General features: G+C 46.3%; 1 protein-coding gene across 2 annotated transcripts; it reads left to right on the forward strand.

Annotated features, from left to right (window-relative positions):
* The first annotated feature begins 1,272 nt into the window (after positions 1-1,272).
* Positions 1,273-19,885, forward strand: LOC125719036 (CREB-regulated transcription coactivator 2-like). 2 transcript variants are annotated; one of them, XM_048993455.1, is made up of 14 exons: positions 1,273-1,477; positions 5,465-5,566; positions 5,961-6,074; positions 6,390-6,451; positions 7,695-7,757; positions 8,346-8,446; positions 8,789-8,868; positions 9,055-9,104; positions 11,643-11,869; positions 12,754-13,241; positions 13,570-14,409; positions 14,505-14,591; positions 15,314-15,506; positions 16,091-19,885. In XM_048993455.1, the coding sequence occupies exons 1-14, from the start codon at positions 1,304-1,306 to the stop codon at positions 16,291-16,293; spliced, it is 2,784 nt and encodes a 927-aa protein (XP_048849412.1). In that variant the 5' UTR covers positions 1,273-1,303; the 3' UTR covers positions 16,294-19,885. The 2 variants fall into 2 exon arrangements, with proteins under 2 accessions (XP_048849412.1, XP_048849413.1); XM_048993456.1 differs by lacking the exon at positions 7,695-7,757.
* The last annotated feature ends 13 nt before the right edge of the window (positions 19,886-19,898 follow it).

The following is a 19,898-nucleotide window of genomic DNA, read 5'->3' on the forward strand; positions in this document are numbered from 1 at the left end:
CAAATGAAACGTCTTAAAATGTTGGCTAAGCGTGTGCGGGTACGGGTTGGGGGTGTTCCAAACGGATTTGGGGAGCTGCGCTATATCCCACGTAGATAACAGACACGAGTCGTAAAATGGAAGACTTGGAGGCGTCAGTTTCTCCAAAAGCGAGACTGCGGCGCCCTCCAGTGTTTGATATGGGTACAGCAATCACACCAAACGATTGCGATTCAAGCAGCTATTCCGCAGACTGATTTAACGAGGCAGGGGCGGCATGGTGGTCCAGTGATTAGCACACCTCTGGGACCCGGGTTCGAGTCTCCGCCTGGGTTACATGTGTGTGGAGTTTGCATGTTCTCCCCATGTCATCGTGGGGTTTCCTCCGGGTACTCCGGTTTCCCCCCCACAGTCCAAAAACATGCTGAGGCTAATTGGACTTGCTGAATTGCCCCTAGGAGTGCATGTGTGAGTGTGCCCTGCGATGGGCTGGCCCCCCATCCTGGGTTGTTCCCTGCCTCGCGCCCATTGCTTCCAGGATAGGGTCCGGACCCCCGGCGACCCAGTAGGATAAGCGGTTTGGAAAAAGGGATGTATTTAACGAGTCTGTTGGTTAAACTGTCTTAAACTGATAAATGGTGTCTTAATGTGTCAGTAGTGACTGTTACTTTTGCATGGCTTCTTTCTTCCGTGCAGTCATTCCACTGTAACTTTAGTTCAAGAAATATGAATAATTATGTATTATAGTTTTATGTATGTATTCTATACGCCAATCAATAAAAATGCTGGATGTCTTGCATGAAATGACAAACATTTCTATTTTATGTATAATGATGATCAGCATAGTAGTCATATTTAGGACTAATACGCTTATGCGAGAAATGCCCTGATCCATTCTTTTTACCACTGCATCGATTAACAAAACAAGATTATTTCATATAAATACATACACCATGGGTAACTTTAAATGTATGAATACCGCTAGGCCTATAAAAATTGAATGGATACAGTAAATCTGTTACACATTCCAACTTCACATTAATGTATTTTCATATTCTGATTTAAAAACACAAAATACATGACGCAACAATCACTGGAAACAAAACTATACATCCAATACAATACCGTGTTATTATTGTCCCTTTAAAAAAACCCACCCAAGTTAAAGTTTGTAGTTCCAAGGGGTATGGTCACCCGACCCTTTTCTAGGCCTTTGCCGAAGCTAAAGGACTACAAATCCCAGAGTGCTGCATAGGGAGATGTCCACTTCCGCGTCCTTCGCCGCAGACGCTCCACCTTCGAACTCTTCCATAATCTAGTAAAGATGTCTGCGGCGGGTATGGGTACGGGCGGCTGCAGACCCGGACCCAGTCCGGGTGCTGCTTCTGGGACCTGTAATCCCCGAAAGTTCAGCGAAAAGATAGCCCTGCATAACCAGCGACAGGCCGAAGAGACGGCCGCCTTCCAGGAGGTCATGCTGGACATTACATCAACTCGGGTAAGTCGAGGTCGGAGGAGGCGGCGGGGTGCGTGGACCCAGAGAAGGACAGGCCTCTTGGGTAGCTGTCAAAGGGAAGGCCGGGGTGTCTGATACTGACGGAGGAAGGTATGATAGAAAGGGGACCGGCGCCTTTATGAAGTGGCCGACTAAGCACTTAGGCAAAGTTAGCAAAGTCACATCGCCGCCTGGCGCAACAGGCGAGTGCCCCGTTTCGCAGCGAGGGTGCACATTGATTTGGGGGGGGGGCAGTCACTGTAATCCGAACAGCGATCCGTCTGCAGCCAGTGTGGCAGAGATATTATTGTAGTGCCACAGTCTCATCCTTGGGCGGTATTAAAACAAAGCGTTTAGTGACGTTTTTTCATCGAGATGCCTCTTATACATTATTTTGTGTTGGGAACAGGCTGCCAGCAGCGTTGTTATTATCACTGAAACTGATGAGATTCTTATGTGCATGAAAAGTACATTTCCGCAGACTGTAAGTAGCTGTCAGTCCGTGAACACAACTTGATAAACAGCGCATTTAGTTTTAATGTCCATCTGGTCTGCACGGATTTGTTTTGAAGTTTTATTAGTAGCTGTGTTATGTCAGATGATTTTCAGCACCTTAATTCTGTGTACAGGTTAGAGCTATTAGTAACACTCTTAAAATATTCACATTTCGTTTACACATGGAATGTGTCAGACAAGAACCTCGCCCTCTCCCGTTACGTAATACACATTAGCATGCATTCGGATATTGTATATTAGGATTTATTAAGATATTGCATATTATGGTATATTGTGATAATGTATTAGGATATTGTAGCCTGCTGATTTTCAGCGTGGCCGTAACTTAACCCTGTTAATTTTCACGCTCACCGTTTCATCCCAGATAATTTGCAGCCTTGTTGTTCAGCGAGGATCAGTTTACGTCGGCTTGACGGATTCGCTCCCGTTTTGTAAGATGCCGTCACAGTGCATTTGCCTGTTCATACGGAAATGTAATTGACGAAGCCGCCCTGCGTGTAAAAAAATAGTAATCGATATGTTTTTCCGAATGGGAAGACGCTGTCGCCTCCTACCGGAAGGGTTGTGAATTGCAATCCCGCCCAGTTTCCATATCCTCCGCCTTTTTGGATTCGTTTCTCACTCTTTCCTCCCACAATCAAAACTTGTTCATAGCACGATTGCCAACTCTCACGCATCTGGCGTGACACTCACGTTTTCATACTCTGAGGCTCCACACTAGAAATCTTACGGTAGAATCGTAGCATGTCATTCCATTATAAACCTAAAATTAGCTAAATCTAAAATGCTGGGGTCGATTACAATCCCTACCGACTTTTTACATGGTAACAGAAGTGTTACATAGACCTGCATGTAAATGCGTGTGCAGACTTGAAAATCTCACGCCAGCCAGCTGACCAAAGTTGGCAACCCCCGAGTACCGTAATAACGGCAGCAGTCTTAGTCAATAATGACGCCCATAAACTTTAGAACTATCACTATTGACAAGAAAGGGAGGAGCGTTAAAGTAGCACTTAAAACTAAGTGAGTTGTGCGCGGTTCTTCGAAATAAAAAACACCCTCTCAGAGGATGAAATTAGGAACAAGAAAGTAGTCATACCGAGAATATATTGGTTCTTTCTGTCAATTCTTCATAAGTGAACAACTGACTCAGGCAACGGCTGGCCTTTACGTAATGCATAACAGCGTCAATCATTGCAAAAAAGATGTTTTTAAAGTGATCATTTATAATTGATAAATTGAGAATTTAGAGTTCACTTTGCAGATACTTTGCCGTTGCAACCTACATTACAAATGCTCAAAGAAACGCCGAATTTGCAGAAACTGAAATGCAGTCGGTAAAGAAGTATTCAGTTTACAATGGAGAATGTATCTAAAATGTAAAGAAAGTGAGTGAGCTTTAGCGTGCTAATCCAGCGGTTAAAAAAATCATCAGCTCCGCTGTAGACTTCTCCACACTGATTTGACCCGTTTCAAAAGCAAACGTTTCATCTGACCGTGGAGCGTCTAAAGTCGCATCAGTGTGTCAACGGGAAGGGAAAAGGCGCATGATATGCAATGATGAGCGCGGAGGAAGCGCGCAGATTCGCCCGCCCGCTTCTGCTGCCGCTGATGCTGCGCCTGACGGATGCTGGAAGTTCACACCTGATAAACTGCTCTGAGTTCGACGGCCAGACACACGGTTTAAATAAATCATAATATTTTTAGTCGGAGCACATCTCGCCTCACGTATTGGGCCTGCTTTACAGCTCACGAAACGCAGACAGTAAATTAGGTGTCCTGCCGTTCCCGTGTGCCATGCAAGGAAACGACTCTTTTGAACAATGAACAAGATGGAGATTGAATTTCAGGATTTATTTTTGAACATTTTGCGTATTTATGTCCCCGGCAGGCATACGTTGACTAATCTCACTTCTCGCTTTCTGCTTTCCTAAAACCCCACGCTAAAAAACCCCCGAGAATTGTCATTTATAAGAGATGCAAACAATAGGCTAATTGATTATGACCAAGGCGATCGTGGTTCCTCTTCAATAAAGTAGCCTAATGCTTTTCTGAATTGTTCTCTCAAACGTATACATATCATATAAACGGCCTCCGTTTTTCTTTTTTGGATTTCATTCCGAATATACAATCTCAGGACAAAATTATATATTTTTTAAGTTTTATTTTATAATTTTCATTTAATGGTTTATTATGCATATTCCTATAGAAATGCAAGAGGGTGCTTTTTTAAACACAATACGCACAGAAAATGTTTGAGGCCTAATTGTAAAATCTGCCATCGTTTGCCCTACGCGGTTCTAGAAAAAAAGCGAGGTAGCGTACGACGCGAATAAGACTTTGCAGTTACCTGCAGTTTGTTTAGTTTGCTTTCCAAAGGGCTCTGAAGCTTTTAATTATGGACTGTGCCAGGTCTTGCACAGTGTTTCCAGTTCACGAACTGCGTTGGTGGTTAACATGATAATAAACCCAAATGAAGAGTGAAAATGCATTATTCAGCGTAAACGCACCGTTTGTCTGGACGGTAATATTTCTTTCAGCATTTAAATATTCATTTCCTGCCTGTGACACTGGGATATAAGCATTTTAGCACTTTCTGCTAAAATTGCGTAACGCGAATTTCCTTTTTGAAAGGGTTTAGATCAGTGTTGATATAAAGCAATACTGGTCTGACAAGCACTTGCTTACATTTCATTTTAAATGTAAGTTAGTTTTATTTAAATTTCTGCACCTCGCTGTGTTAAAGATTTAATTCGGCATCTGCCTCATTTCGTAATATGTTACTAGTATTCTGTTCCTCATTTATTGGTCAAAAAGTATTTGGTAATAATTTTTATGAAATCATGTTTTCAAAGGAACGGGGGAGTGGGGGGGGTTGTACAATGTAACAGCGATATGACATAATTGGTGAACTAATATTCTATGGTTGCCATGGTAATGGTAGCTCAGTGTTCGTTGTTTGTGTGTTAATTAGCCATGATGCAAATGGCGAATTTACTTTTTACAAATATTGCATCATAAGGAATGAGGATTATATTGTTTTTGTTGTTGGGGTGGTGGCTCTGTGGTGTCACGCATCCAGCATTGTGGTTTCGAATCCCGATTCTTCTCTGTGGGTGTGGAGATTGTATGTCGTCTCTTCCAGGGTGGGGGTCCTGAGCTACCTCAAGCCAGCACCGGATAAATGGTTAGGGGGAAACAGATGGATGGATCATATTATTTTGTCTTTAGTTGAAACAGTGCTTGTTCTAGCTCACATGTGGTTTGTGTTAAGTGACCAGCAGATCATGTAGTTTAACGGTAGTGTGATAATAAAAATCAAATGTCAAACACTTGGCACATTTGGGGGCCATTCTAGGGAGAATAGTGTCAATTTCTCCATATAAGACACATTGCTGTATGATCAGTGCTAGCTGGGCAAACCTGCACTGCCATTTCTGTGTTCAATCTTCACTTCATTCCTCTGTTTGCCAGATTCAGGCACAGAAGGAACGTCTGGCTCAGAACCAGGGTCCGTGTTACGGAGGGTCCCTGCCCAACGTCAACCAGATCGGAAGGTCCAACCCAGAGTTTCAGGTGAGACGCAGAGCCGCGGCACTGCATTCCAGGTGAAGTCGGCCATTTTGGTGCTGGACGTAGCCTGAAGGGTTTTTGTTTAGAAGAAGACCTGAAAAAAAAATCTGTAAATTGAACTAATATTTTGCTGGAGCCAAACTGTGCAAGTGATCTATCTGGCCGTCTTTCCTAGAAGGCGACCGCAGGGGAACTGAAGTCTGGTGTGATATCGTGTGCTAAGTTTAGTACTGCCCTTAGGGCTGCAGAATTAAATTGTAAGCATGGAGGGTACAGTGTGTGTGGATGCTCCCATGGGGCAGTAATTTCGAGTAACTAAATGCATACACATTGTTTGGAAAGTGAATGAGTGTTGTGCCTCAGCTTAGCTCTCAGTTTCTCCCATATACTCGCCCAGGGCCAGTTCTTATCTGATCTGGACTCCACGCGGCAGACAAGACACCATGGCTTGGTGGAGCGAGTTCAGAGGGACCGGCGACCCATGCTCTCTGGTGCCCCCTATAGGCGACGAGTATCCTAACCCTGTACAGTTGCGTGCTGCACTAACAGAAGCCTTCCATCTTGGGAAAGGCTTCAAGCAGAATTACCTTTGATGTGGGGTGGGGTAGGGTGGGGTAGGGTGGGGGGGCTCTACCATGGGATTTTCACGTGGGTCTAAAAAGCATCAGTCTCTTAATGTTTTCCCGGAGTTTTGTCTTTTCTACAATCATTTCTAAGTAGTTGGTTACTGTTTGTGTAGTTGTGCCACCGATGTGTAAAGAACCGTGATGATGACGTGTCTGTCACTGCGTGCGATTACGTTGATGCCTTAACCGGCTGGTCTCAGCGGGACTGCCCCACATACAGCTCCGCTTACCTGTCGCCAGCCCCTAGCCTCAGCTGGAGAAGGTAACTTCCTGAGGGTGTTCTTCCTCTTGCCCACGCAGCCGCCGTTCTGGCTCGGTGGCTCGCTAACCAGGTGCTGCTGTGTCGTCGGACCTCGCTCCTCTTTCCTCCTTCAGACGTCACTCGTCTACTTTCCCTTCCTGGCATCTTTCCAGTGTCTCCCCTCAACTAACATCTGGAGTGTAGGCACATCCGTTGTCTCGATCTCGCCGCTTCACTTTCATCAGATTGTGATCGCCAAAAAAAAGAATGTTTTCCTGCCGACTACAGAGTGCCGAATATTGGTGATGGGAACGCTGGCCGCGTGAGTCTGGTCAGTGCTTTAACCACAGAGCCTGCAGCTTGACCAATGGTCTCATGTCCATTAGGTTTCACTAAGATTTCGAGCTTCAGAGTTATCCCCATATGCGAATTGTTCTTTGAGATATTCATGTGCTTCCTCTTGACTAATTAAAAAGACTTTGGTTAAAAAAAATGTAAAAAGTATGTCGACAATAAATCAGCATGACTGCGCTGCAGAAACAGTTGGCAGGAACATCAAGGGCCAACGAACTCGATCAGATGCACGCCGCAGATGCAGTCATTCTTGCAGCATTGGCCCCCACCATTTGTCATGAAATATATGAAGCACGTCGCGCATTTTCCTGTGTTGATGGGGTGGATTTGTTTTCGTTTCAGTGCCCCCACTCTTACAGCCACTTTGGGGCCCCCTGCCCGCTCTAGTGTAGCGCCCGTTTGTGGGGTACGTCCATGCAGATGCGCGGTTTGAGTGGAGGTAAATCCCATCGTGGTTCATGGATGAGCATCAGTCAAAAGTAGATTTCACATTTTTTTTGGGGAAATCATTTCGGAGATTGTGGAGCGCCACTTGTAGCAGGATGGATGAAGTTGAATATTTAATCTGTTTCCATCCCCCGTTTTGTCAGATGAACCATACGAGAGATTCATACATTTTCATGAGCTTGCGAGTCAGTAATCCCCTTAAGAGAGAGGCAGAAGCGAAAGAAGCACTTTCCGGAAGCACGAGGGCTAGCAACCGGCTGGAAACGCCGCGGCGGCTCTGGCCCCTGCCTCCCCTCAGAGGGGTCGTCGCCATGGCGCTCCCATCCTCCCCTTCTTTCAGCGTCGCCTCCCGCTACCTTTCCCTCACCACCTCCTCTCCTTGGGCCGCGTCTCATGGTATATCTATTTGTTCCTGGAGGAGGTTTCGGAAATTAACGCCCTCGTCTCTCTGTCGGTCACCAAGGCACTGGTCCCCCGACGTGCCGCCGGATAAATCCCAGTCGCTGGCTGGCGTCACGCTCAACAGGTGAAACCAGCTCCTCTCCTCCTTTCCCACCCCCCTCCCCTTCCCCGATACTGTCGTCGTCTTAGGCTTGCCTTGAGCAGTTATCTTTATTCCTCTCACGGAAGATCCGGCTTGCCTAGACCACAGAGAATATCACCCTTCATCTCTGCATAATTCAGTTTGTGGTCCCCCCCCCCCCCCCTTCCTCCCTTTGAGTTGCCAAGGAAACTGGTTTTGCTGCAGGGTGTGGGGGATGTTGGGAGCTAGTTTGGTTTCCAGTGCGGACCATCATTTCAGCCCATGCAATAATATCAATTATTCGATTGCTTATAGCGTTCAGTGATCAGTGATAGTCGGATGGGCTGGGGGAGTCCGTTTGGCTTTTGCCATTTCAGATCAAGACGTGTCCTAGACTCGGAGTGTAATAGCCTATATTGTCCTGTTTCCATTCCAGTATTTACGCTTTGGGGGAGTGGGGGTGAAATGATGTAATTATTCTGCATGGATGAATGAAGTTGTCATTTTTCGTGTTTATTCCCCATTTCAGTCACCTCTCAGTCTTCCATCCTTTGCCTAAATCCCCCCCTTTTTGCGGCGCCCCTGTCACAGGACAAACTCTGATTCTGCCCTGCATACCAGTGTCATGAACCCACATGCTGGGATCCATTCCAGCCCGGGCCACACTCTGACCCACCGGAACCGGCGAAGCAGTGAGTGCCAGCCACCCATATCAGCTTTGGTGACCTCTCGTGTTTTAGGGGGACGAGCAACAAGCAGGCATCTGAATATATTCTGTGTGTGTGTGTGTGTGTGTGTGTGTGTGTGTGTGTGTGTGTGTGTGTGTGTGTGTGTGTGTGTGTGTGTGTGTGTGTGTGTGTGTGTGTGTGTGTGTGTGTGTGTGTGTGTGTGTGTGTGTGTGTGTGTGTAATTTCTCAATCATTTTCTATTTTGAGGTATGCAAGGCCGGTCTGTCTCTATATACCCGTCATAGCGATGCTTGCCAAAACGTCTCCTACCTGTCCTTAAAGTTGTTTCCCCTCCTCTTGGACCAGTGTTCCCCTACCCAGTGCCCCCCATTGAGGAGAATGTTCTGGATGAGGAGAGCCTGCTCAAGTCCTGGGACGCCAAAAAGGTGAGCCAGTTAAGCTAGGGGTATGGATCTGTAGCCAATCAAGTCATGATATGCAAATGACACTTCACCTCCCAGGAATGCTGGTGAATGAAGTGAGATGCTCAACGTTTGATTGTTAAGATAACAGATATTGTTTAATTCAACTCATTTGTAAATGTAGATGTCTGTTGTTTTACTTGTTTACAGTTAACTGCGCCATCTTCTCGACCTAAATCCTGTGAAGTCCCGGGTATCAAGTAAGCAGCCACAAAAATGTTAATTTTCTGAAAACAATGCTAGATAAATGGTTATTGTTTTTATGCCAGCGAGCCCTATTTCTACACTGAGAGTGGGGTCCGCAAGTGCTTCCAGTACAGGAGTTAACAAAGCAGGGCTACTTAATTCACTTTGATTTCTTGAGATATTTACAGTTAAATTAGCAAAGTATTAAATGGTAAATGGACTGCATTTATATAGCGCTTTTCTACTCCTACGAGTACTCAAAGCGCTTTACATTTCATGCCTCACATTCACACATCCACACACTTATTCACACACCGGTGGCGGAGGCTGCCATGCAAGGTGCCAACCTGCACAGCGGGAGCAATTTGGGGTTCAGTGTCTTGCTCAAGGACACTTTGATGGGGTCAGGAGGAACCAGGGCTCGAACCTGCAACCCTCTGGTTGCCGAACAATAGCACTGCCTCCTGCATTTGAAAAAGTTTGTGAACCCTTTGAAATTATCGGCATTTCTACATATATGGCTCCTAATATGCGACCTGATGTTAAGCTGAGTTAAAATGGTACAGATAGTCTTGCTTGAAGAATGCATACAACATTTCACATGCCGTATCTTTATTGCCGAAGTGGTTTAAACGGAGTAATTGATGGCAGAAGTATCATGAGCACGTATGGTAATTGAATGAAAATAGAGTAATTGGATGTTAGAATTAATTCAGGTATAAAATTCACCTGCCTTGCTATATGCATTACATCGTAGTTACTTGATCTTCACAGCAGAATTATGTTGAAGTGCAGTATGGTCCAATGAAAAGAGACCTTCCACGAAGAGTTGTTAAAGCTCATAATGCTGGAATGGGTTACCAATGGATTTCTCAAAACTTGGACCTGCTTCAGTCCATTATAGGGCGTTGGTGGCATCTTCAGACATCAGAGGCTTGGCCTAAAGACCTAATCTGTCCGAGGGCCATCATACTGAATTATCTCTCTGAAGATATGATGAGCATAAAACGCTAAAACTTTTGGGAAACGTTGTCTAGGATTGTTCTGATGTAACGAATTTCTCAAACCCAGAGTAAATCATCTGGGATAAACTAATCATTTGCGTCTTCTTTGGATTAATTAATTTAAGTCGTTTAGTGCGAATGAATTTTTTAACGCTAATGCTTTTCTATAAAGGGACTTGCAGGAGAGGGAGGGGGTTACAATTTATTTGCGCTCCCTGCGGTTTGAACCCATGACCTCCGTATTCTTAGCACAAGGCTTTACTTGTGGAGGTGCAGGGGCATAGAGGCGGGTGTCCTACAGAGAGGGGGTGCCAGGGCGTGCTGCAGAATCCTCAAGTGACAGGTGGTCTGTACTCTCTGGTGCCCCCTATAGGTTAATCCTGTAGTTGTTAATATACCATAAGTACATTGAGCAATTGTGGTGTTCAAGTGATGTTACCAGAGAGGAAACCACCTGGTCTCCAAAAAAAAAAACTCCCTGCCGACCAGCTCAGGTTTGCTGCCACCTGGATGCTCCCCACTGGATCCGTGTGATGCGAGAGATGAGACATTTGACCTTTTGCTAAATGTACTCAGCAAACCTCATCCCAGCTGTGAAGTGCGGTGGATGGAGTATGGTGTCGTGGGCCTAAGTTGCAGTCAGTGAGAGAGCAGCGCTAGGAAATTCTGTAGTGTGCAGTGCGGTATTTGCGTGTGATCTAAAATGCAAAAGAATCGCCGTGTCATGCAACATGACAGTGATCCCGAATGCAGGAGTAGCTCAATGATAGTGTGACCCAGACTGAAGAAAATCCATATCTTTGGATGGGCGAGTCGGTGTTTTAAGGGTTGTCCCCTTAAAACACTGTCATAACCCCAAGCAGGCCGTTAAAGAATCTCATGGAATGAACGGTTTTTAATTTTTTTGTGGAGTAAACGCCAAAATACCTCCTAAACCACTGTGCTGGTCTGACCAGCTACAGCAGGCTGGAAACGTGAGTATTCATGGCTTTTCCGTCAATTCCCTTGATTGTTAAAAAGACCTCCGTAAACATTTGACGATATAAAATGCTGCGTGTTTGTTAAATAAGAAGCATTATTCTGACTTCTGGCTGAAATCATTGTCATGCCATGTGGGTTCACAAACTTTTTCTCAGATTTTTAGTGGCCTTTTTCCTTAATTAAAGCTCAATGATTAATTATGAAGCATTAATCAGTGGCACTTTCTGATAGAGAGGGTCAGGCTCTGGACCTGTTGAAGTTCCTGTCGCCATCACTAGTGTAATGTATCCAGTTCAGTCCATGAAATGCTTTCATGGGGAACCAGCCGAACGAAATGGACCAGAACAGGGTGTCTGGTTTACGTCAAGAAGACTAGAGACGGCAGTTCTGCTCCCTTCCCAGCCTGACGTAACCCCATGCTATGCTTTTATGTATAAAAGCATAAATTGTTCCTGCGTATGTAAATTGCGCTGGTTCAGAGCTGTTGACATGATCTCATCTCCCTTTCCATCTCTTATTTTCCCTCTGTGTTTCCACACCTCTGTCACCCCCCCCCCCCCCCCCCAGCATTCTCCCAACACCGGCACAGCAGTCAGGCACCCCCCTCAATCCGGCAACCCTGAGCACCGGAGGCTCCCTGCCAGACCTCACCAACCTGCACCTCCCCTCCCCGATGCCCTCCCAAAAGGACGAGCTGGGATACCCCTCCCTGAGTGGCGGAGGCAGCACGGGCAACTTGGCGGCCACTCTCACCCAGCTGGGCATCACCGCGGGCGGCACCTTCAGCCTGCCTGGTGAGTGCTGGCGCCCCCTGGTGATCCTGGCGTGCAGCGCGGCGCTTTTACAGTCGCACATTCTTACACAAGATGTAATGTGAGAGATGAAGAGGGCAGTGAATCAGCGACGGGCTACACTTCGCGTTCCAGGAATCCCTCCTGTCTTCCTGGGAGTCTGCTTTAACATTCCACAAATGTTTGTAGTTTTCCATAACTTTTGGTTTGAAAGCCCATCTGCTGTCAATGTTTGTTTTTTTTTCCTCTCCACAACAACCTGTGTCCATGCCCCCCCCCTCCCCCCCCCCCCCCCCAACCCCAATAAATACAACCACCCTGCAGCATGGATGGTTCTTTATCTTGGTATTCTAGGCTCTCCTCTAATGTCAGAAATGCCCAAGACCATTTAATACATATGAATCTTGATTTAGCGCGGTATGTTGGTACAGTGGTTAGCACTGTTGCCTCACACCTCTAGGACCCGGGTTCGAGCCTCCGCCTGGGTCACATGTTCTCCCCATGTCGTCGTGGGGTTTCGTCCGGGTACTCCGGTTTCCCCCCACAGTCCAAAAACTAGCTGAGGCTAATTGGACTTGCTAAATTGCCCATAGGTGTGCATGTGTGAGTGAACCCATCCAGGGTTGTTACCTGCCTCGTGCCCATTGCTTCCGGGATAGGCTCCGGACCCCCTGCGACCCAGTAGGAAAAAGCGGTTTGGAAAATGGATGGATGGATGGAATCTTGATTTAAATTGTGTTTTATATTTGGTTCAGTGTTTGATGTTTTTCAAAGGTTTGTGCTTCTGTAGTGAAAAGTGGACACTACCACATTCTGTCAGTAAGCTGGCTGGCCAAGACTACTTTCTCTTCATATTATTTTCTCTTCTTTCTGTTTTTGTCTGACAGGTTTGTCAACGCCTCTACAAGGAACATTCAGTAACTCTATGCTTCAGTCCTCGCTGAGCCACCCCAACATCCAGTCATCTCTGAGCTGCCGTTCCTCCCATGAATCACTGAGCTCCACCTCCTTGCAGTCGTCACTTAGCAACCCCTCTCTTCAGTCCTCTCTAAGCTCCTCCCCATCTTTGCTTTCCTCTCTGAGCAACCAGTCTCTGCATTCTTCCCTCAGTAACTCCTCCCTCAGTGGCAAATCCCTCCATTCAGCGGCCAATAACCACAGCTTCAGCAGTGGGATTGGTGGTTCCGGATCTTGTTCCTCCTCTTCCTCCTACTCTTCACTTCTGGCGGGACAGCAAGGGCCATCGCTCACCACATCGCCGCGGAGGCGAAACCAGCTCAGCCCGCTCAAGTTATCAGTGGGCACAGAATCTCGTTGGCACCCCTCCAAGCAGTTTTCCCCAACCATGTCCCCAACATTGTCATCAATAACACAGGTAGAGTGACCACCATGATTGGCTTAAGAATTTTACTTTGTTACTTTATTGTAATTGAAATATTATAAAGTTGTATGCTGGTATCATTATTTAAAATGAATTTAGGGATCTACTAAAGAATAGCTCCCAAGTATTATTTGTTGACACGTTTGATATTTACTAGCAGCGATGTTTGCCAAAAACAAACATTTTCTTTTGTTTGCTAAAATATGTTTCATAATGCATTACATTTTTGTAGCCCATGTTTGTAATTATAATTAATCTGCGCCCACATGCTGTGTCTCTTGTGTGTTCAAACTGAGAGACCACGCCTCCTTGCCTTTTGTAGGGCGTTGCTCTGGATACAAGCAAGCTGCCAGTGGATCAGAGGCTACCATCCTATCCTTACGGTCAGGTCCAGCAATCCCACCTGTGTCCTCCGCAATCCGCCCACGCAGGTACAATGGTGACCCATCTGCAGCAGCCGCAACAGTCTGACCTGCAGCATCATCCGCAGCAGCAGCAACAGCATTGTTTACAGCAGCACCAACAGCAACATCACCTACAGCAGCAGAACCCAGAGCAGCAGCAGCACCATCAGCAGCAGCAGCACCATCAGCAGCAGCAGCACCATCAGCAGCAGCAGCACCATCAGCAGCAGCAGCACCATCAGCAGCAACAGCACCATCAGCAGCAACAGCACCATCAGCAGCATAAACACCAGCTACCATACCAGAAACAAACAAATCTGCAACAGGAACAACAACAGCACCAAATTCTACAGCAGCAGGAACAGGAACACCACCAGCAACAGTACCCACAGCAGCCTGGCCTACACAGTGCTAGTCAGCAGCCACAATGGCTGCAGTTTCAACAGCAGCAGCAATCACAGAACCAGTTGCAAGTTCAGGCGCCACACCGTGGCATGGAACAGCCGCGGCAGGTACCAGGCATGCACAGGGTTCCCGCGTCTTTGCCGCTGCTTATGGAGAGCTCGCAGAAGCTGCTGAGCCCACAGAGAAGGGCACCCGAGTCTGCATCACAGCCAGGCCTGAACTGCAGCCAGGCTCCCACAGGGAGACCGCCTTTGAGCGTTCCAAATCCGCAGGCGTCAATGGACCAGCTCCTCCCAGCCGGCCTGACTCCATCAGCCAGTCAGTCTCTGCCTGCCAACATGGACCTTCAGAAGGTAAGAGCATCCCACAAACTCCCTGATCAGCTAATTATATCCTACGTTTTTTGTCTAGCGTTTCTCTTCCCCCATGTTTCTCTCCTCTCCAACAGGAGGCCTCATTGCTGAGCTCCCTGCTCGAAGAACCTTTCGTGAACCTCCAGCTTCCAGGCAGACAGGGCCAGGAGCTGTCTCAGCAAGTAAGGAGTGCGCTCACACGACCGCTCCTCTTCTGTTTTAGCTAGCAGCGCTCCGATCTGATCTAATTACCGATAACCGGCTAACATCTGGGCTCCACAAGTCTGTAGTGAAACTGACATTGGTGACGTTACTTAACATCCCATGAATGTGTGTAGTGGCCACATCATGTAGTGCTGGCAGGCGGAAATCGGCAAAGCAGCGCCGACTTGGGAGACTAAGTGGTGAATGAGCCGACAAAAGCCCTCATCCTATGTTACAGAAAATGGATGATTGTCCAGTGTGATGATATCCATTATTTTACTAATTATGTGTGGGTCCTGCTAGCTTTGAATATCGATTTAAAGAGTGAATACCAGCTAACAATGTCCAAGATCAAAACCGAGATCGACGCGTCAGGCTGATGCTGATGTCTTGCAGATACCGATATGTTAACTGATATTCCTCTAGTTCTAACCCACAAAGTATTAGCTGTTAATCCTCTGGTTGTTGTTGATTTCATTGCTGGGCCCTTGAGCGAAGCCTTTAAATCCCAATTGTTCCAGGTACTGTGTGACCCTGCATTCTCAGTTGTAGGCCTACATTGCCTTAGATAAAAGTATAGGATAAATAAAAGAGAACCTTACAAATGACTCGGTGGTATGCATGCTCTGATCACCCAGGCTTCCCTCTGCATCCTTACGCTTTTAATGGACACCTTCGCTTTCACTCCCCATGTTCTTAGCTGAGGAGGTTCTACATGGAGACCCCAGGGGGCGATCGGCCCTTCAGCCAGGCCGGTGGGTCTGAAACGGGGAAAGATGAACCCAGCCCCATGGACTCTCACTCCACCACTATCCATCAGCTGTTGAACCAGCAGAACCAGAGCCAGAACTTCAGCACAGGCTGCCACAAAAACCCCAATATACTGCTGAGTGGTGAGATCCAGTTTGAAGAGCCTCTAAAGTGACACCTCCACCCTTTGTATTTAGGCTGTTATATTGGTATATTTCTTGTCTGGCATGTATGGAACCTTCTTAGCTTCACCTTAGCTCGACGTTCTTAGGTTGCATGGTGATCGTGATTATTACCCTGTAGAACACTGTGAACACAACGCTTTGGAACCGTGCCTGATGTCAGACAGTATTTACCAGTATGCAGTACTGGCCCCGGTTCTGTACCGCCTTTATTTTTTCCCCACTTCAAGCCCTGCTTTAGAACATCATTTCTCTGTGTTTCTTTTTAACGTACGATGGCTGGTTCAGCACTTTGGATGGATTTCACAGTCAGTCAAGCTGCGATGCATCAGTTTCTTCCCTCACTGCTAGCAGATGAACAAAAGACTGTAGGAAGTAGACTGACTCGCTGAACCATGTTAGGAGGGAATATCCACCAGTTAATGTCGATTTCAGTCCATCGTCTAGCCCCCACAAACACAAAGCTGTCAAAATGTAGCGGCGAGCCCCATGAACACGGAGTTATTAAGATAATTGAGCCCCTTCATTCTCTCCCACCTGCACAGGGAATTCAACGCCAGCACTGTCCAAGGAAATCACTTGCAGCCTGTCCAGCATGCCTGGATTCGAGATGGACCCCTTCGGCTTGGACGATCCCCTGCGAATGGACCCCCTGGTGCTGGAGGGCCTTGGTCTCCTGGAAGATGGGGAGCTGGTGCTGGCTGACCCCGCGGTGGAGGACTCGTTCCGCTCGGAGCGTTTCCACTGACACGCTCCGGTGCTTGGCATCCGCAGCGGTGACGTAGCGGGCCGGGAACGAGACTAACAGATTAATTTTCTACCACACTGTGGGCTCATGCACTAATACTACTCAGAAAGAGAAACTATGGTTTATTTGGGATACTGAAAACTGCACTTTGGAGACCTTTGCGGGTATGAAGCATCTTTTGTGGCCTTAAATCCTTTGGTTTGGTTATTGTGGTGGAATGCAGGCCGGTTGTCGCTCCCTCTTCTACATGGTGGTGAGGATGATGAATCATGAAGCACTTGGCACACCATGGCCGTAAGGTCGTAACGGACAGCCCATCCTCGGTCATGATGATCTAGTGCTTTCCGGGCACTGTCAGCTTGCCGGATTGCACTGGCCAGTCGTATCTCCAGGTCTTCTTTAGAAGTGCAAGTCAGATACAGGACGTGGTGGGATGTGGAGCCTCTGATCATAATGGAACTCATGAACATGAATCTGGTGCCCCCCCCCCCCCCACACCCCAAAGGTGATGGGGCTCCAAGTCCCCCACCATTCCCTATGTCAGGCAAAACAAAAACATCCTCTCTTTCCCCATTGGATGACAGCCCCCCCCCCCCCCTTGCTCATTAATGGAGTGGTCAGCTTTGCACACCATCTAAAGCGTCCCCAGGCATGAAGATGTGTTTTGTTGGTCCTGCCGGAAGTTCCTTTTGGTCGTGTGGGCTCTCAGGCGGACAATCTGGAATGTCTGGGTCTCTGAAATTCCCGTTCGACACCCGAAAGCCATGAAAAAACGCAGGAAGGTCGTTGTTAAGGTCTGGTTACAGCCCTTCCTGACCTTCAGAGCTGAGAAGACCTCAGCTTGATGATGAGTGGAAGGAGTTGCTCCTTTGGTTGTTATAAAGGATGAAATGTGTATGTATAACATGCAGTTTACTGAAAACATACGAGTGGGGCTGGAGAACAGCCGTGCTTCTTTGGGAGGACACACTGCAAAAGGACCTGGGGGCCGTCCAGTGTGGCTGTCACTGTCATACATTCCTACCATAACGATAACGCTGCAGCACCAGATCTTCCCGGGTACTCTCTTGGTGTACTTTTTAAGGAATCAAATCTATAACAACATATTTTATGGCCTGTTATTTTTCATGTTAAGGGCTATTTGGGAACATAAAATATGTCCAAGGAAGTATTTGGGGTGTCAGTTTTCCAACAGCTACGCACTGTAATTATTTTTTATTATTAATTCTTTCTCGGCTCGAGCACATTGTGTTAGTGAACACTGAGAAAGGCATGTGGAATCAAATGTAAATATTATTAACTCTGTTTACTCTGTTCTCAGTGGGGAAAGCCCTGATTTAGCCCTTAAAGAACCTCACCTGCATGGCATTCCTGGTGTGTGTCGCATTGCATGCGGCCTCTCTGCAGGAAATCTGCCTGCAGGTGCTGCCCGTGCACAACCAGACTCGTGACCGTGTATTTTCACTGCGTCTGGCTGGCATGGATCCAAGTGAATAAGAACCTGGGCGACCAGAGGTTAAGATCAGAGGGGTGGATGAAAGTCATTTGTGGTTCAATCCAGGCCTGGTTGCTGATCCCAAGCCACCCAACATAAGATTTAAGCAGGTTTTGGGTTCTTGCATCTCCTTGGAGGAATCCGTCTTTATTTCCTGTAGAGATAACTAAGAAAACTAAGAATTTTCCATCTGTATGTTGTTTTTTTTTTCTTTCCACAAACAACTGTTCTTGCAATTAGTGTTTTATTATAATAATGTCAGAAGTTTTGATTTGGAAATGTGTCATTTGCACTAACAGAAAGCGGTAATTTCTGATTAAAATATTGTTCTTTAGTGTAATTGCAAAACAGCTATTTTTAAAGCAGTTCATTTTATGCAGTTTATGTCAGCAGTGCTGTTCATTTGTGACTGGGGCATGGAGCTGGTGATTGTCTGTATCCCCTCGAATAACCCTTGCTGAATAACTCTTGCTGTAATTACCAAACTGCTTCCACGACATTTGTTCGTCGACAAGGGCATAGATTTGAGTAGGGAAGGTAGGGACATGATCCTGTCAACATTGCGAGAGAACCCTGTGTGTTTTGGGAAGGTGGGGGTTCACGGTTGATTTGTTCCCTATTTATGTTGAAGCCAAACCTACATCATTATTCTTCGATCACATTGCGTTTCTCTCTTCTCCTTTTTTCAAATCATGTCCATGCTCGGCCACTAGAGGTAACTGTTGAGCAGCAAACATTTAAACCTGGTTAGGAATTTCCTACACTGGTCACATTTTGACTGATCTGGTGGTTCAGTGGGAAATCCCATTTACAGCTCATGAGTCATGCACAGTTTACATGGTTGTGTGGGTCTCCTCCCCCCAGGTATACCATTCAGGTGAGTTGGTAACCCCAGATTTCCAAAGTGTGCACACGATTGTGCCTGAATGCCTGGCAGCGGATGGGCATACCATGCGGAATACCTTATGCCCTATGCTTTCCGAATGGTCTTTGGAGCACCGCAGTCTGAAGAGGATCTTGATCTCATTATTTAAAAAGTATAATGATGTCTTAGTAATGGAAAACTAGTAATAAATAGGTTTACACTTGGTCTTAAATCGCCTAAAGTGAAAATCTTCTCTTGTAATGAACCGGGTTCTCCAGTCTCTCCTCAGAAATCTACGGTTGAATCACGTGTGCTGGTGAAATATTACAAATGGGGTCCTCAGGGGAGAGTTTGAGAGCCAATCTTCAGTCGTCCCTCCCTCCTTGCCCGGCTGCCTTTGTTATTTCAACCGTGACATTATAGTGAGCCACTCTGCTTCAAGTATCTGGGTGGCTTTGGCAGTAGCAGGGGCAGGGGCGACACTGGTGTTAAATTAGAGGGTGAGACAGTCATGTCCGTGCTTGGCCAATCAACCGGGGAGGTCAAGGCCGTATCAGTGACCACGCCAGTCAAGGAATGAGACAAGAAACACAAATGATTTAAACCAGCATTTCTGATCCCAGGTCTCGGGAACTGCCAGATGGTCACATTTTTGCATCCTGCTAGGAGCTGGGAGGGAGCAAAAATGTGGGCCGCCTGGGGGTCCTCGGGGAGCAGGTTTAGTAATAATGCTTTAAAGAAGTTAATTTTATTGGTTCTTCAATCACAGATCACAGTTGACTGGAAGACAGCTGATCAACCTTAGAATGATTGCCCAGCTCTTAGTTATTAATATGACATATTTTAAGCATCTATGATGGTTTTATTGCCTCTCTGCAGATAAAGCTCTGAACGCAATAGCAATTCAGTTGAAAGACAATTGGGGAATGTGGGGAAAAAGCCATATTTGTCTGGAAATTATTCTCACTTGTTGCTGTTATTAATAGATGTTCATCTTTTATGTAGAATAACATGCATATATATATATACATTTCATTAGAGTTGTCTTTCGTGGTATTTTCCTGTGTGTTACATGTGGTGTTTTTTATGTTTGTTCTTACCAGGGAAAAACAGATGTTAATATGCCGTTTTGCCATAGATGTTTTCTTAAATCTAACGAGTATAGAGTTTTTAAAGCAAATGCTGTGTACATACACGTTATTTTACAAGAAAAATAAATTACCAGAAAAGTACAGATGTGTGGAC

Source organism: Brienomyrus brachyistius, chromosome 23 (assembly GCF_023856365.1).
Source record: "Brienomyrus brachyistius isolate T26 chromosome 23, BBRACH_0.4, whole genome shotgun sequence".
Taxonomy (NCBI): Eukaryota; Metazoa; Chordata; class Actinopteri; order Osteoglossiformes; family Mormyridae; genus Brienomyrus; species Brienomyrus brachyistius.

What these genes read in the sequence shown, in the direction of transcription:
- LOC125719036 (XM_048993455.1), top strand. Translation starts at nt 1,304, where the DNA reads ATGTCTGCGGCGGGTATGGGTACGGGCGGCTGCAGACCCGGACCCAGT. An exon ending in GGTCCAACCCAGAGTTTCAG is followed by an intron (nt 5,567 to 5,960) that starts GTGAGACGCAGA and finishes ATACTCGCCCAG; the next exon opens with GGCCAGTTCTTATCTGATCT. An exon ending in CCAACATGGACCTTCAGAAG is followed by an intron (nt 14,410 to 14,504) that starts GTAAGAGCATCC and finishes CCTCTCCAACAG; the next exon opens with GAGGCCTCATTGCTGAGCTC.